Here is a 12,248-nt window from a genome sequence, read left to right as displayed (position 1 = left end):
CATTGTCCTTTATCCACATATAAACACCTCTCACTAATTACATTGTCAGATTTGTATTCTCTGTTATACAATATTCTCATTCTGTAGAAAAAGCTCAGGATAAAACAGCTTTTGCCTTTGTGAACGTACTGACCCGCGGTGACCTTTCCACTTTACGCTGGATCGCCTCTCCTCTACGCAACTTTCAACCTACCAGTCCTAATGTGAAATTGTGTAAAGTCTACTACGCATCGCTCAATTTCCGTGACATTATGTTGGCAACTGGGAAACTCCCCCCAGATGCGATCCCTGGTAAGAACCTGTATAATAATGGAAAACTTTGCAGACATACAAATGTCTCTTATACTTTGTTTACGCCAATATATTTATTTCTGTCTATGGAACGGAACTTCTAGTTATTTCCTTTGTTGACAATTCTTAATTCTTTTTGTCCAGGTGACCTGGCACTACAGCAGTGCATGCTGGGAATGGAGTTTTCAGGTCGTGACCCTGCTGGCAAAAGGGTCATGGGGCTTCTTCCAGCAAAGGGCCTCGCTACTGTTGTAGATGCTGACCAGCGATTTTTGTGGAATGTTCCAGAAGACTGGTAAATCCCTATATTTAATTAATGACAATTTTCAATAGTAGTGTTAAATGACATTTGCAATGTTACTTTTCTTAAAAAGAAAAATCTACTTGAAATATATCACTTACAAATTCACATATTTTTAGGAATATAACAGAAATTAAGCTACTTACATATACCTCTCTTCTATAAGCCTATAGAAAATGTTAGGTTGACAATTGATTCTAAAATGGTTATGCCATATAAAGTTCCGTTGTGCTAAGGGCATTTTACATGTAGATTAATAAATGCTAAAAGATGCCTTCCTGATGCTTAATTAAAGCAATACTGCATAATGGGCCTGATTCACAATTGTACGATATTGCACGGAAGAAGCTGCGCCACTGGCTTCAGCACGCCCAGAAAATGGGATAACACATCCCATGTCAGTCAGACTGCGGCATCTGGGCACTGTGAGTGAGCTCACAGAAGAAGATCTGCACATGCGCAGATCTTCTAACATCGGAGGTGTACGCAAGCCATCGGGTTTGCGTACAACTCTGAATCAGGCCCAGTAAGCGCAGATCAGCTTCCATGATAACTGAACACTTTTTATCAGCAGACATTTAAATAATTTGCAGTCACACACAGATATATAAGTGTCACATATTAATCAGGGCAGTCTCATGGTGTGTCTTAGTCGCTTCACATTGCGATAAGACACATTTTCGTCCGAATAAGACACAAAAAGATGCTTGACGCTAGCAGTTTCACATGGGACCTCGCAGCTCACTATGCCAGGCGTCTCACAACACATGGGGGTCTATTTACTAAGCTTTGTTAGGAGATAAGGTGTCAGCCAATCAGCTTCTAACTGCCATTTTTCAAACACAGCCTGTGACATGGCAGTTAAGAGCTGATTGGCTGGTACCTTATCACCGTTCACTTTATCTCCTAACAAAGCTTAGTTAATAGACCCCATGGTGTATTGAGGCTAGGTGTATGAAGACACATCTGTACGTTCCGAGTCTTCAGAAGCCATGCGATTATGGCGATCTCGGCTGAAGATATAAAGCGGCAATAATGCAAATGGCAAAGCCAGGCTGGTTTGCCATTTATATTATTGCTGCTTTAAATTTGCAGCCGAGATCGCTGGAATCAAGCTGCTTCTGAAACCTCAGAACCTATTACATAACCCCCAGAGTGTCTCAAAGCAGAACAATTATGTTGATTATAAATAGAAGCACTAAAGCTAGCATGTAATGTACATAATTAGTCATGCAGGAACTTGCTAAAGGCTAATACATCTGCGGCAGGCTTAGAGCCTGATTGAGAGATGGACGCAATGCCGATATTTACACAGATTGAGCGATTGTTTGCCATTGTGCATGAGTGTAAGCTGCACTGCGCACATGCAGCGATTGTTTAGCGATTACGCCCACACAGAGGATTAATTAGCAAAGTGAGTGACAGGTAGTCAGCGTTTGGAGGTGGTAACGGGGGATGGTTAGGCAAACGCAGGTGTGTCTGACTGTTTAAACACCATGTCATGGGCGTGCATAAATTAGCCACTACGATCTCCTTCGCAGCATGAGAGCTCTGCATAGCAGGAGAAATGCTGTGTTAGAGGCAGGTCAGACTTGCTGCATATGCTGCCTGATCTGCGTCTATGTTACCGATGTTTATGCTGGTGTGTGACGTCAGATGGATATGAGAAGGCAGCAGTAGGCGTCCCTATATGCGGGTAAGCTTTGGAAACATTAGCATATTTTTGCAGCTGCGTTCCATGCGAAATTGCAGCTGCGATTGCATTAACGTACATCTCAGATTCATACCCTTAGTTATGCAAGCATATATGTATATAGCCATATATTAGTGCAGATATGTCCTAGTTGTAAATATGCAAACGCTATAAAATAATTATGGATTGTCCCTGGGCCTTAGCTTTCTCACCAAACTTGGGGTCTGATTTAGAGATATATATACGCTAATGCAATCGCAGCTATGATTTTGCACAAAACGCAGCTAATGCTTCCCAAGCTTACCCGACCATAGGGACACTCACTGCTGCCTTCTCATATACATCCGACGTCATGCACCAGCTTATACATCTGTAACATGGACGCAGATCAGACAGCCATGAAGCATCTGAGTAAGTCTGACCTGTCTTAAACACTGCGTCTCTCCTGACATGCTGAGAGCTCCCATGCTGGGAAGGAGATGGCAATGGATAATGTATGCACGCCAGCATGGTATACTGAAATAGCAGCCCTCAGGGAGAGCAGTAAAACTTCTTACAAGCTGCTTGACAGGTACATCTTGTTAGTGCCACCAATAACGTTGACGTATGTCATCCAAACTAATTATGCCACCGCCAATTCTCGGCTGCCCAGTACGATTATTGCACACTGTGTAAACCCGTCGGGTCTGCTCTCGGTATCAGGTGCACTAGCCAATCTCGATGAGCCTATTCCACCAATGTAGCGTGCACGTGATCCGGCCAACATAGTGAATTTAAAAACACCACCTTTCGGGACTTTAATTGTTGTAATTAAATAGTAGGATCATTTCAGCCCTCGTGGATGCTTATTGTAATCCTTGTCAAGTGCATACAGATGTGTCCTCATACACTATTGCGACAGTCGCTCCAACCAGCCCCTCTCAGTGAGCCAGATCCTGTGCGACTCGGCTTACACTGAGTGTCTTTTTCTCATCTTTTTCATCCAAAAATGCATCTTAGTCACAATGCGGTGCTACAAAACCGCTTCAGGAGACTGTGCTGATTCATTTGATATGCAACACTTGTATATCTGTGTGCGACTGAGTCTGAACCTGTATATGAAGTGCTACCATGCAGTGGCAGCAGCTTTTGTCCAAGGTCCATTGTGCTTTATAAACAGAATCATAGATATACAAGTGTTACATATGAAGTGAAATAATGCCATCTCATGAGGCGGCCTGTCGCATTGCCACTAAGACACATTTCTGGGCAAAAAAGACATGAAAAGAATCTACACTGCTTGGCGCTGCTCACTTGCGCCAGGCATCTAATGCCGCATGGCGAATTGAGGCTTGGTGTATAAGGGCTCATCTGTACCTAGTTTAGAATGACAATAATTTTAAAGGCAAAACCAACCTGGCATTGCTTTTTAAATTATTGCTGATTTAAAGTTAGCGGTCTGAATCGCTGAAACATGTCAGTGCCCGCAACTCACATGCTATGTTATTTAGGCCTATATGCCTTTACTGTTCATTATGTCCTTTTGTATGCAGAATAAGGGGAATCCCACTGTGTAAGTACGAAACTCCCTTTTTTTGCAGGTCCTTGGCTGATGCAGCCTCAGTCCCAGTGGTCTATGCCACAGCTTACTACGCCCTTGTTGTGCGAGGACGTTTAAGAAGGGGCGAGAGTGTTCTTATCCACTCTGGATCAGGAGGTGTTGGCCAAGCAGCCATAGCAATATCTCTCAGCTTGGGTTGCCATGTCTTCACCACAGTCGGTAGGTTGTCTCATGTAGGTTATATGCTTCTGTTCCACACACCAAACACTAGATAATAAGCTTAACTGGTCAATTCTATGTAACGTTCTGTCTAAAATGAATACACTGAATGTAAAAATAGTAAATTCATAAACGGTACATTTATAATCGGCAAAGCCCTGTGATAAAAACTCAGAGAACTTTACTATTTTTACCAATCATGAATGGAATTAGGAGAAATGTTAGAGCAAGTTCCAACTGTTTAGATCTATGAAACAAGGATGTAAAATCTCTGCTTTAATAGATCCATAATTCAGTAATACACGTCTATATTATTGGGGAATCCCATTGTATTTTCCAGGGCCTCACAATTCTTTCATGGATTACATGCAGCCCTGACTGTGTGAATCTGACATACAGCATTTAGCCATCTAACAAAAGGAAAATATGTGCAGAACTGAAAGTCACAAGGGTAACACTAAACATCGCCATTCACTTACTACCTGATGGCTTCCACCGGTGTGATTGCGTGGGAGATCAGCAGAGTAGCATATCTACTTTCATGTAATAATGCTATCGAACGCAATTATTTACATCACCTATGACCAGTGGCGTATCTAAGGGGGGGTTGAGCAGGGCTCGTGTCCTGAGCGCTATTGTATAGGCAGCGCAGGGGGGCGCAGACAGCAGTGGTCCAGGACACTGGTCAGTGTAGTGCGGACTGCACTCCGTGCGGTCCGCACTTCACAGTAACAAACACCGCCGCCGGCTAGTACACTCGTACTACCCAGCGGCAGTGTGTTTGTTTTGGCAGCCAATAAGAGTCAGATAGACTCTCATTGACTACTGAGCTGCGCCCACTGCCGGAGTAGGGCTGGAGCTCATGAGTGAGTTCCATCTTCCGACTGCAGTGGGTGATGAGAGAGTCGTCATGACATCTTTCCCATAGTCATACTGGGGGCACTGCTTAGGGGGGACACTACAGGGAGCACTGCATGGGGAGACCCCTATTGGGGGCACTGCATAGAGGGGACTAATACTGGGCCACTGTATAAGGGGCACCCCATAGGGGAGACTACTACTGGGGGCACTGCAGAGGGGGGACTTCTGTAGCACTGTATAAGGGGCACTGCTTAGGGGGGGCCACTACTGGGGGCATTGTATAAGAGGCATGCCTGGGACCACTGCATAAGGGGGACCACTACTGGGGGGCACTGTATAATGGGCATTACTGGGAACTGCATAGGGGGACTACTACTGGGGCACTGTATAAGGGGCACGGCATAGGGGGGGATCACCACTGGGGGCACTGTATAAGCGGCACTGCATATGGGGGACCACTACTAGCAGCACTGTATAAGGGGCATTACTGGGGGCACTGTATAAGTGGCACTACTGGGTGCACTGCATAAGGGGCACTGTATAAGGGTGCACTACTGTAGGCACTGCATAAGGGGCACTGCATAAGGGGCACTGCTACTAGGGACATTGCATAAGGGGCACTACTACAGTGGGAATTGCAAGAGGGACACTACTACTTGGGGCATTAAGGTGCATATGGAATGGAAAGGAATGTTCCCAGAGTGACGAGAAACGGTGGTGTGTCATGTTGCCACGGCCCCAGTTTCCAGTGGCCACGCCATTGTGGCATGTGACCACAGCCACTTTTTTGCTGTACGGCTTCGGCGCGTGCACCTACTAAGAGGGGGGCTCCATTTTTTTATTTGCCTTGGGCTCCAAATACACTAGTTATGCCACTGCCTATGACCATAATAAGGAACACGTTATTTATGGCTGCCCAGCTGCCTCTCCTCCAGGGCTTTTTTGTAAACCTCACTACCCCTAGCTGCATACATAAACTCTGTTATATGACATCATTTATTTTAATAGCATTCAGCCCACAAGCAAATAGTTGTAAAGTAAATGAAGCCATTTTCTTGTGTGTGTATGTATATATATATATATATATATATGCACAATAACACTGATCTAGATGATTAATTGATCTTTTACCATATCTCTTGTGTGACTGTGTTGGGATAAGTCAGTTAGCATGACATGGTAATCACTAATAGAGCCTCACTGATATAGTAATGATGAATTAATAAAAATATACCTTCACATATTTACATCTGTTTCACAAAGTAATACAATAAGTTAAAGCTACTGATGAAAATAGTATTAATAGTATTAAATACATGTTTAGCTGTATATATTAGGTTGGGAGGACTGGATAGACAGTAAATATTCATGTGTATCACTCAGGATCTGTGGAGAAGCAGGAATATCTCCAGAGCAGATTCCCACAACTTGATGCCGGCTGCTTTGCCAATTCCAGAAACACGTCTTTTGAACAGCATGTTCTCAGTGCTACCGGAGGGAGAGGTGAGAGCAGCTGTGACCCTGACAGCTACTACATTGGTTAGATGAGTGGTCCTGGCCACAACCAGACTCAACGTTACTCTTCTTCACAGGCGTCGATCTGATCCTAAACTCTCTGGCAGAGGAAAAGCTGCAGGCCAGCCTCCGCTGCCTGGCACGTCATGGACGCTTCTTGGAAATCGGCAAATATGATCTGTCTAACAACAGTCCATTGGGTGAGCTTAAACAAAGTTTCCAGTATGTTAAAATATAAGATCTTCAATGCTAGCTCTCTACCGTCATTAGCGCTGCAACCGCTTCAGATCATAATGCATCCCAATGGCCAGGTACCCACTGGTGTTGCATTTTTATTTTTAACACTATTAAAGAAGCAACTGAATCGCAAATGTACTTCATGGATGTGTTTGTTACTGGCATTTTTACTAACTTTGGAAGATTGCTATAGACTTCTCAAAGGCGTTTAAGATAAAGTAAAACAGGGAAAATATAAAACAGGAGATCTAGTATAAAATGGGTAAAATAGTTTCCATTTACAGACACAATTCCATGTGTAACAGATGCTACTCCAGCAGGCACAAGGCGGAATGTTTCTGTCTGTGCAGTAACTCTTCCAGAAGTCCAACCTTCCAAGTGCCAATGCCATGATCACACCAGGCTGATCACATTCTTCACATGAATAAATGAAGGCTTTGCCCATTCCCTGTTCTATGAATTGACCACCTGAAGCCTGAGCTGTGTATAGTGTTTACACTGTCATTATATACAAGCCACATATTTCAGGTTTCCTGCCATACATTTCAGCATTGAGCTGGCACATTGTAATATAGAAAACTAAATAATGAAGAAATAACCAGATGTCAGTTGGACTGGGCCTTTCTCCTCCTGTGTGATAGACAGGACACTGACAACAGAAGCTTGGAATAACCGTGTACTTTCTGTGCTGTCACCTTGCAGGAATGGCTCTGTTTCTGAAGAACGTGGCGTTCCATGGAATCCTACTCGATGCCCTCTTTGAAGATGGAAATAAGGAATGGGTAGAAGTGTCAGATCTGTTAAAATCTGGAATAAAGGATGGAGTGGTGAGGCCACTAAAATGCACTGTCTTCACCCGTGATGAGGTGGAGCCAGCTTTCCGGTTCATGGCCCAAGGAAAGCACATTGGCAAAGTGCTCATAAAGGTACTTCAGGATATTGCTTTAATAATCTTACACTGAAGTGCCACAAGTCATGGGATAGCAGTATGTAAAGGTAACGGTAGGTGGGGTCAACGTACTGAATGTGTGATGAGGAACACTAGGGGGGTATTCATGAAAGCTTGGAGAGAGATTAAGTATCAACCAATCTGCTCCTAACTGTCACTTTACAGGGTGTATTTGAAAAATAACGATTAGGAGGTGATTGGTTGGCACTTTATCTCTCTCCACTTTATCTCTCTCCAAGCTTTCATGAATACCCCCCTAGATAGTGACACACAATGCCTTTGACTATATGGCTGTGGTGAGTACTGGTTATGTGAAGATATATAGTTTAAAAAAAGCATAAACTGATGTCAAAGTTAGATGCACATTGATAGAACAGAACATTGTTACTATAAGGTGATCTATAGGTATACGTTTATATAGCTGTCTGTGGGATACAGTCATCATATCTAAACTCATAATGTCGACAGTCATTGGCATCACTGGGGGGTGCCGGGGTTGCGGGCCACACTGGGTGACACCAAAATAGCAGAACTGCTCTGCTATTGTGGTTTCAGCCCCCCGGATGGTGTCACCGACCAGCGCTGAATCAGGGTGTTAATCCGCACTGTGCTGGAGGATTCCCACAGCTCCTGGAGAACTGGGTAAGCGCCCAGAGTGACGAGGACACCCCCAAAATGGCACACCAGGGTGCAAGACCATGTCCCCTTCTGAGTACGCACCTCCGGCACATGTAAGGGGTCGGTGAGTGCCCCACCTCTTTAGACAGTGAAAAGGTCAACATAATTTCATCATTCAACATGCCGACACCTGCAAAATATTGACACATACAAAATGTTTACAGATGAAATGTCAACAGTAGAAATTTTACGGTTAGGTTTAGGCCTAAAAGTGAGTGTTGACATTTTGAAGCTATCGACATTCTAAACATGTCAACATTTTGTACCTGGTGACATTATGGAGTCTACATAATAACTGCCAACATTTTGATTGTCAACAAAACATACTGGACCTCTGTCTGTGATGTACACCCCATGGAAAACATTTCTGTCTAAGTGATATTGTACAGGTTTGGTGAGTGCTTGCTGTTGAGTTGAGAATACATACAGACATACTGTATCATGAATGCCCAATAAGCAATTCTTGCTGTTATAAAGAAATTTGTATAAGCAGGTCACGAAACTCAGGGTGCTGACTAGCTGTATTATTTATTTATTTTTGAATAACACTCATATGATGTATTCTAAATCAGACTTATTATTATTATATGTTAAGGTGCGTGATGAAGAGGTGGGGTCTGCTCGTGAGTCTGAAGTTTTATTACCAGCTATTCCTCGGACATCCTTCCCTCCAGCAAAGTCCTACATCATCACAGGCGGCCTTGGTGGATTTGGTTTGGAGTTGGCTCAGTGGTTAATTGAAAGAGGTGCTCAATATCTTATCCTGACGTCTCGATCCGGGATACGAAACGGTAATCTTTGGTTACCGCCAGACTTATACAATAACAATAAGAATAAAGTTATTTTGATTCCAATTTTTAGAGTTTTGACTCTTCACCTAGATTTTGCTTTTCCTTTTAGGTTATCAATCCAAACAAGTCCAAAGTTGGAAGGAAGCTGGTATTACTGTGATTGTTTCTACCAAAGATGTGGCCTCCATAGGGGGAACTCGGCAACTGATAGAAGAAGCATCACAGTTAGGACCTGTGGGTGGAATATTTAACCTAGCCATGGTGAGTACATCAATGTGGGTGCAACCTTGTCAACTCTCCACAATGCTCACATTATTGAAGATGGAAACTATCAATAAATTCATGTGTATTCTGAAAGACCAGCAACTTATCTATTTCATATATTTTTGCACTTACCATGTGAAAATGTGAGTAGAGAGAGAATAGAAGAAAAAAAGAAAGTATTTGTTTGCTAGGGGATAATAGTGTCCATGTATGTGCTGAAGGGCACGTGTGCGCATATGCGGTGGGAGTTGGTTGTTTACTGAAGGTGGGGGCTTATAATTCTGTAATGAATGATGAAGATGCTATTTATGTACCAAAGGGAGATTTTGTGTGCTACACTGGAAATTTGGAGGGACATTTGCTATATTGATGAATTGAATTTCTTTATTGAGGGCTTGTTTATAGAGACATTTGTAGGGGTAGTGGAGAAGTGGCAGAGACCCTACTTTTCAGGGTAATTGTGCTCAATTAGCATAAGGGGATAATTTGTTGGATAACTATAGCCCCTTCCAAAATAAGTTGGACACAATGCTTTAGAGAAGAGCAGACTGACCATCTACAGCCATGACAATACACTGTACACTGTATTCAGAACTGCATTATTTCCAGTGTTTAGTCCAGAAAACAATAGTTTTAATGGTAACCTCTTTTTAAAATAGATTTGTAAAAGTATATCTAATGACATATTATAGTCTGAGAAATGGTTTCGTGCAGTTTTCATTTGATATTTTGATTTTGTGAACAGGTTCTTAAAGATGCCATGATTGAAAACTTATCCACAAAACTGTTTCAGGATGTGAACAAACCAAAGTATGATGGTACTCTTAATCTGGACAGGTAAATAATATAATATGCACATTTGAGGGTAAAGGGGCTGATTATGAGTTGGGAGAAAAGCAAACAAAGAAATGGTAAATGCATCGGGACAAACCATGTTGCAGTGCAAGGGTTGCAATTACATTTATTGTTTGTACATGCAGGGTATATACTGGCTGCTTTTACATGTAGCCCACAAATACTGCACAGCTTTATTTTTACACTGCGATTTAGATTTGAGCTAGTACACACCCCTCCCAAATCTACTTCTCTCTCACATTAAGGGGTAAATTTACTAAAGTGAGAGTTTTAGAAGTGGAGATGTTGCCCATACCATATACACCTGTATGCGGAGCATACTGCCTTTGTGCAATGTGCGTGCTATAAAGAGAGACACACGCAAGCACGGGCTATGCAGAGTCATAAGCATTGTGATCATATCTACATTTGCTATATGATTTCCTGTATGATGGGCTGTTCTCCTGTATGTAAAGTACAGTGGGGGCGTGTTCATGCAAATGTGTGGTGTCGGGACCTGAATGCAAGCGATGATACGCCTCTTTAGAGGCTAATCTTTTGGTGCATAGCTTATAGTAGGTGGAAGTGCACATTGATGATGGCTAGTAATAAACCAGGCACAGATACAGATATACAGCTCTGCATATGGGGGAGGCGTAACTAGGGGTGTGTGGCCAGTGCCGCCACACAGAGTGCAGGATTCCCTGGGGGCAGTGCCGTGCGCCTGCTGCAATGTTGTTACTAGCGTTGCATCTGGCTCCTTCCCTGGCGCCCCTCCTGCCGTATGTAAGGTAAGGGGGTGATTAGTGAGGAAAGGAAATCAGAAAGTTGGAGGGGTAGAGGGGGGTTGAGAGAGGGAAAGGAAAACCAAAAGAAAGGTGGCAGATGATGGTGAGTTAAGGGAGGAGAATATGTTTAGTGGGTAGGTCATGAATAAGTGAAGGAAGGGACGGTATATGGAAGATTAGATTGGGGGGGGAGGGGGGATAATATTTCATCAACCATCTTCCTGTGTCCTTTTAATTTCCAAAGTGTTATCCTTTCTGATGTATAAACAGGCTCCTCTATTAGCTACCTAATGCCTGCCTGGGTTTACAGAATTAATTTTACATTTTAGTTAGTTAATAGGTGATGGTGATAAAGTGACCCACTAATAAGTTAGATGAGTGCACTCTACCACTACACATCGCTGAGGAGTTCTGATTGTTATTCTCCAGGGTCAGCCGTGAAAAGTGCCCGGAGCTGGATCACTTTGTGGTATTTTCCTCTGTGAGTTGTGGTAGAGGAAATGCTGGTCAGAGCAACTACGGATTTGCCAACTCAACTATGGAACGTATTTGTGAAAAGCGACGACAGGACCATCTGCCAGGTATAGAAGACTACTTTCTGCATAGTTCATCATCTCACATTAGGGGGTACATTTACTAAAAGTTGATTTTAATCGATTAAAAATTGATCTAAATCGATCAATATCAATGTAGTGTAAGTAGGGGCTGACTTACACATTTACTAACACTTAAAAATCTATATAAAAAAATCGTCTGTTAGTAAATGTGTGATTTAGCCCCCGAAACACAATTGAGATAGATTTTTAATAGCTTGAAATCGACCTTTACTAAATTTACCACTCAGTATCCATCTACATATAACTTATTTGCAATTAGAGTGTAGTACATGGTATGAGTGTTGGCATAATACATTGCCATATATAGTAATTGGTAGTGTGTACCGATCTCCGCAGGCTTGGCTGTGCAGTGGGGAGCTATTGGCGACGTGGGAGTTGTGCTGGAAACGATGGGAAGTAATGACACTGTGATAGGAGGGACTTTACCTCAGAGGATCAGTTCCTGTCTGGAAGTTCTGGACCAATTCCTAAACCAGACTCATCCCGTTATGTCCAGTTTTGTCCTGGCCGAGAAAACCATCTCTGTCAAAACCAAAGGAGCTGGGCAGCAGGATTTGGTGGAAGCTGTGGCTCACATTTTAGGTAAGATTTGTTTTTGCTGTAAACCAGAGTGTTCTAGAAGCTTATTTGGAAAAGTGACTTAGTGGCTGGAAGTGAGTGGGCAAATTAT

At 42.9% G+C, this 12,248-nt stretch overlaps 1 protein-coding gene across 1 annotated transcript in view; it reads left to right on the top strand.

Moving 5' to 3' along the window:
- FASN (fatty acid synthase) overlaps positions 1 to 12,248 on the top strand; it is a 143,549-nt gene that overhangs the window by 110,039 nt on the left and 21,262 nt on the right. Inside the window, exons 27-37 of the mRNA XM_088474922.1 lie at positions 88 to 291; positions 436 to 586; positions 3,866 to 4,044; positions 6,289 to 6,408; positions 6,498 to 6,620; positions 7,360 to 7,583; positions 8,880 to 9,075; positions 9,185 to 9,336; positions 10,085 to 10,176; positions 11,391 to 11,542; positions 11,915 to 12,160. Coding sequence (XP_088331048.1) covers positions 88 to 291; positions 436 to 586; positions 3,866 to 4,044; positions 6,289 to 6,408; positions 6,498 to 6,620; positions 7,360 to 7,583; positions 8,880 to 9,075; positions 9,185 to 9,336; positions 10,085 to 10,176; positions 11,391 to 11,542; positions 11,915 to 12,160 — 1,839 coding nt within the window. The remainder of the gene's footprint in view (positions 1 to 87; positions 292 to 435; positions 587 to 3,865; positions 4,045 to 6,288; positions 6,409 to 6,497; positions 6,621 to 7,359; positions 7,584 to 8,879; positions 9,076 to 9,184; positions 9,337 to 10,084; positions 10,177 to 11,390; positions 11,543 to 11,914; positions 12,161 to 12,248) is intronic.

The sequence above is a fragment of the Taudactylus pleione genome, unplaced genomic scaffold (genome assembly GCF_031769625.1).
Source record: "Taudactylus pleione unplaced genomic scaffold, aTauple2 ptg000016l, whole genome shotgun sequence".
In the NCBI taxonomy this organism is placed as follows: Eukaryota; Metazoa; Chordata; class Amphibia; order Anura; family Myobatrachidae; genus Taudactylus; species Taudactylus pleione.
The sequence above is the reverse complement of the archived record's forward strand: the minus strand, read 5'-3'. Positions and strand labels throughout refer to the sequence as shown.